Source organism: Nanorana parkeri, unplaced genomic scaffold (assembly GCF_000935625.1).
Source record: "Nanorana parkeri isolate BGI_ZX_2015 unplaced genomic scaffold, ASM93562v1 scaffold646, whole genome shotgun sequence".
Taxonomy (NCBI): domain Eukaryota; kingdom Metazoa; phylum Chordata; class Amphibia; order Anura; family Dicroglossidae; genus Nanorana; species Nanorana parkeri.
In genome coordinates, this window is record NW_017306914.1 from 102,302 (window position 1) to 107,295 (window position 4,994).

At 46.8% G+C, this 4,994-nt stretch overlaps 1 protein-coding gene across 2 annotated transcripts in view; it reads left to right on the forward strand.

The window, feature by feature from the left end:
* The window catches only part of ENTPD4 (ectonucleoside triphosphate diphosphohydrolase 4), a 46,214-nt gene that overhangs the window by 16,477 nt on the left and 24,743 nt on the right, over window positions 1-4,994 (forward strand). For both annotated transcript variants that reach the window (XM_018563270.1, XM_018563271.1), the window contains exon 5: window positions 4,152-4,302. In XM_018563270.1, coding sequence (XP_018418772.1) covers window positions 4,152-4,302 — 151 coding nt within the window. The remainder of the gene's footprint in view (window positions 1-4,151; window positions 4,303-4,994) is intronic.

The following is a 4,994-nucleotide window of genomic DNA, read 5'->3' on the forward strand; positions in this document are numbered from 1 at the left end:
TTTATTTTAAGAGCTTATTCAATAAATGGTGCAGAAGGTTAATGCCGTGTGCACAGCGCTTTAAATCCGCTACAGCCAGTCCAGTATCAAATGGATCCTGATTGCTTACTGTAGGCTGCTGCACATTGTAGATATGACTTTTGCGGTCTAATGGAATAAGCCCATTAGACAATGGAAGGCAGGAGTCCAAATAAAGATTGGGGGGGGATAATACAGTAAGGCATTGGAGACACATTTCTGGTGTATGTAGTCGGAAACCTTCATTCATGCCAAATTCATGAAAGCCCGGCAACATTTTTATTGTTCATACAGTATCTGGGACAGATTAATTTGTTCTTATTTTGTTTTTACAATATCCAATGGGTGCCCCACTGCACTCCTAAGGCCCCTTTCACAAAGGCAGTCTAATTTGGGTCCATCTGTCAGTTTATCAGATGCCCAATGTAAGTCTATGGGCAGCCGTATGTAAACAGATGGGCATCTCTTTACACCCGGTTACCCCCAGACTCTGGCCAGGTCCGGAAAAACAAACTGGATAAGATCTGTTTCACTGGACCTGATCATGCCAGATCGGAGGTAATCTGATGTAAATGTACATGTCCGTTTACATCCGATTCGCCATAGAGTGACATGGGGTCCAGCAGTTTCAGTTCTTTTCTCCATCGCTAGATGGAGGAAAAAACTGTACGGACACAGATCTCACAGGGGTGACATATGCTCTGTACTGCTCTGATCAGTAGAATATCCATGCAGTGACTGCAGGCATGCTAAGAGATGGTCCGGGACGGCAGGCATGCTGCAGGGAGATGGTCCGGGACGGCAGGCATGCTGCAAGGAGATGGTCCGGGACAGCAGGCATGCTGCAGGGAGATGGTCCGGGATGACAGGCATGCTGCAGGGAGATGGTCCGGGACGACAGGCATGCTGCAGGGAGATGGTCCGGGACGGCAGGCATGCTGCAGTCAGATGGTCCGGGACGGCAGGCATGCTGCAGTCAGATGGTCTGGGACGGCAGGCATGCTGCAGTCAGATGGTCCGGGACGGCAGGCATGCTGCAGTCAGATGGTCCGGGACGGCAGGCATGCTGCAGTCAGATGGTCCGGGACGGCAGGCATGCTGCAGTCAGATGGTCCGGGACGGCAGGCATGCTGCAGTCAGATGGTCCAGGACGGCAGGCATGATATCAGAGTTGTTGGAGAAGGAAGACACGCTTCAGGAAAGAGTCATGGCCTTGAAAAACATTACTTGAGACTGCTAGAAATCCCTGCTACTACAGCCCCTCTACTACTCAGTTGGCTTGAGTAAGCGTCAATACCCAACATAGCTTCAACAATTCCTTCTACCTTCACAGTAAATGCTGAAGGGCCTCAGGTTGGGCACCAGGGCCTTAGAGTCGCATAATCCAGCCAAGTACTCTTTGGAGTTACAAGCAACGGGACAGGTTACAAATCTATGCTGATTTGATGTGGTACCTTAGATGGTCTGGTTTAACGATCAATCAATGAATGGTGAAATATTCTCTCTGTATCTCTGTCTGCTTTATACATAAAGGAAGCTCGGAACAGCTGTGTCTTGTGGACACCTACGACTGTTTTCTGCATTAGTCTGCTCCCTAGTGATATACACGGAGGGATCTCCTGCTACGGCTATTGTATTTCAACCATTGGCCCCGACAGCTGTCAGAATACCTAACAGTGCTTGCACCTGATTGGTGCTGTTGGTCTGACAATTTTTGGCCCGGCTCCTTCGATTTTTCAGTTTGTGGGATGTCCGGTGGGAGGTGGCAGACATGTGAGCGGATTTTGTCTGGTTCTCGATCCGGATAAAATTTGCAGTCTATGGCCAGCTTAAAGGAGAACTATGAGGTGAGTGCTTTCCACTCACTTAATAGTTCTAGCCGACCTGTGACAATGAGACTGTCACAGGTCGGCTTAATAGATTGGGAAGTGAGCGAATACATACCGGCGTTTGCTCACCTCTCCATCCTGTCACGGCTCTCTGTCGTGACAGGGGAGGGGCTGGATTCCCAGCTCCGATCCGCCAGCGCTGACTGGCGGAACGGACGGGGGAGGGGGCGGGTACAGCTGGCTCTGCCTCTAGATAGGCAGAGCCAGCTGTCAGTCACGCAGCTGGGCGGATCCAGACATAATTGTCGGGATCTGCTTCAGCTGCGGCGTCTCAGTATATATATACTGAGCCTAGGGTGACGGGAGGACGCTAGTTTGTGTCCTCCCATTGCCCTAAGGAGAACTATGGGGAAAAGCCTTAACCCCATAGTACTCCTTTTTAAGGAAGCTGCAATATATCACATTTTTATTTTTGGGTTTAGATGCACTTTAAGGTCCCATTCACGCCAGATTCGTTGTGATCCATTTTTCAACGGAGGCCGATGGAAGGTAACCCAAAAAAATGAATAGGTGTGAATGGGACCAGTTTACAGCGCTCCGTTACTATGCGCTAAAAAAAAAAAAAGTAGAACATCCACTACCTTTTTTTTTCAGCGCAACATCTTGCAACGCAACAGTGTGAACTGGTCCCATTCACACCCATTCAGTTTTTTGGTGCTCTTGCATTAGCATCCATGGATCGGAATGTACAATCACAAGTCAACGGACTCTCCATTGACTTACAATTACCGTCTGATTTTGGTGTGAACGGGCCGTTGAGAGGTGGCCTTAGTTGAACTAGATACGCATCTCATTCATTTAAATAAATTGCTTGCTAAGGCTTCTCTTTGCATGGCTCATCCTTTTATATCATCAGATATAAAGCTGGCCATAAATGCCTTGAATTTGGAGCCATGGGCAACCCTGTCAGCACCAACCGGCTCAACAAAAGTCGACTGAGCCAGTTGGGGGGATTTATCAGCCAAAAAGTTACTGCATCCTGATAGGTTCAGTCACTGTTCGGGTAAATAGGCAGCCTTGGGTGAATGCAGTGACTTTAGGTAAACTTAAAATAACTTAAAATGTGTTCTTACTGGAATACTCTGACAGGGTTATTCACTAAAGGGTGAAGAGAAGAAGAGTCTGGAGAAGTGAACAATCTGGGACAACAGAGCTGAACTGGAAAAAAAATCCAATTCAGCTCACTTTCCAGTTCAGCTCTGTTGGCCTGGATGGTTCACTTCTCCAGACTCTTCACCCTTTAGTGAATAACCCTGTGAATGTTCTTACTACATTCAGCCTCATTGTTGTTAAAGATCTTAAATGCCTCCTACATATTTTTTTTGTCTGCATAGCATTCATTTTATAGTACAAGAGTCCTAAAAATGACTTGAAGTGGACCTTTCACTACAAATCAGCTCATCATGCAACTCTGAAATCATCTCACATTCATTTTTTTTAAATCATATTTTTCTTTTACTTACATGTACTGTTTTTCAACTTCCTGGTCCTCTTGGGCATTAGTGATGTAATTGTGCTCAAGCATTGCGTCCTTGGAAGGTTACATCAGCAGAGCATTGCTGGTAAATCTCATCTCAGGCTAAGGCATCTTCCTCCCCTGAGATAATGTGCATGGTAACATGTCCTAGTCACATGTGCCAGAGTTCCAGGAAGTAAAGGGAGATGGTTTCCCGCATCCCCTCTAATAACAATTGCCACTGTGAGAAGAATGGGGAAGAAAGGAGAAATAAGGAATGCAAAGAATACAAAGCCGGCAATTATCTAGAAGTCTGTGTTTGTAGATTGTCATCACTAAACATTTCTAAAGGTGTGTTTGTTGTTATTTCAAACATGTGGGTACGGTTTCTCTTTAAGTGATGACTTCGCCTCTCCCCATGTATCTAGTCCAGGCTACAATTGCTGTGTTTGTACATAGCGTTCTATTTGTGTATGTTTGCAGTTCAGTGTAGTTTATATTTCAGTGAGCCTGTGTAAATATTTGGCTATGTCTGTATATATATTTTGTGTGGTTTTTAAGTGCTATCGATGATCTATTTTCAAGGGAGTAAATGTCAGCGCTTAGAACATTTCACACCGGACGCAGCCGGTCCTATATTACGTGAAGTGTCACTTGCCAAGTGGTTTCCTTGCAGCAAGCCATACATATCCAGGGTACATTGGCTGTCACACATTGCTGGAATAACTTTGAGGAACCAAGCTTCCCAGACAGACGTGTTTCACCTGCCAACTGTCTTCTTTTTCTAGGTATTTCCGAGTTTGCTACCACCCCGGAGAAAGCCAGTGACTACATCTCTCCGCTGCTCAATTTTGCCACCAGCCATATACCGCGGGATAAGCACAAAGAGACCCCGCTATATATCCTGTGCACAGCAGGGCTCCGAATCCTGACTGAGAGGTGAGATCAGCCATTGTTTCCGTAGACTACAATATAATGGTTTTCTGGACCTATTGAGAATGAACAAATAAACTTTACCCATTGGTCAGAAGTCGGCTTATTTTTCTCCAAAGAGGTAGGGCCCTTCCCTGACCCCCCAGGTCTGCAAGGCTCTTGACAGGCTAGACACTCTCGTCCACCTGGCCGAAACCAGGCTGACCCATTCCTCATGGTTAGTCGAAGCCAGCCACTGAGTACTAGGTTGGGGGCTCTCCCAAAGAGAGACCCCTGGTTCATGGAAGGAAGGAACCTAATGGCCACACATCCTCCCCCTAGATTTCAGGGCAGGCTCGAAGAACCGCACCCTCCATCCTTAAAAACCACACATAAAGTGAAAGTGCATAAATAAGTGCCAGAGTGCAAGATAACAGCTAGGCCTTGTGGCCAGATATGATATATATTTTTCCATTGGTCTTAGGCAAAAGGCCTAACCCAGGAGGCGATGTGCAGAAAAAAAAAAAAGCTACTGGTGTCATGGCCAACATACCATTCACACAGTGGGGTTCCATATCCAGAGTGCTACTAAGGCACCTCCCGGGGAACAACTCCTAAGGGACACTTAACACTGCAGCCTTCCTGCCTTCCCAGACCAGGTAGACCCACTTGAATCAGGAGGCACTGGGCCCTGCCAGATTCTAGACCTAGGTAGGTAC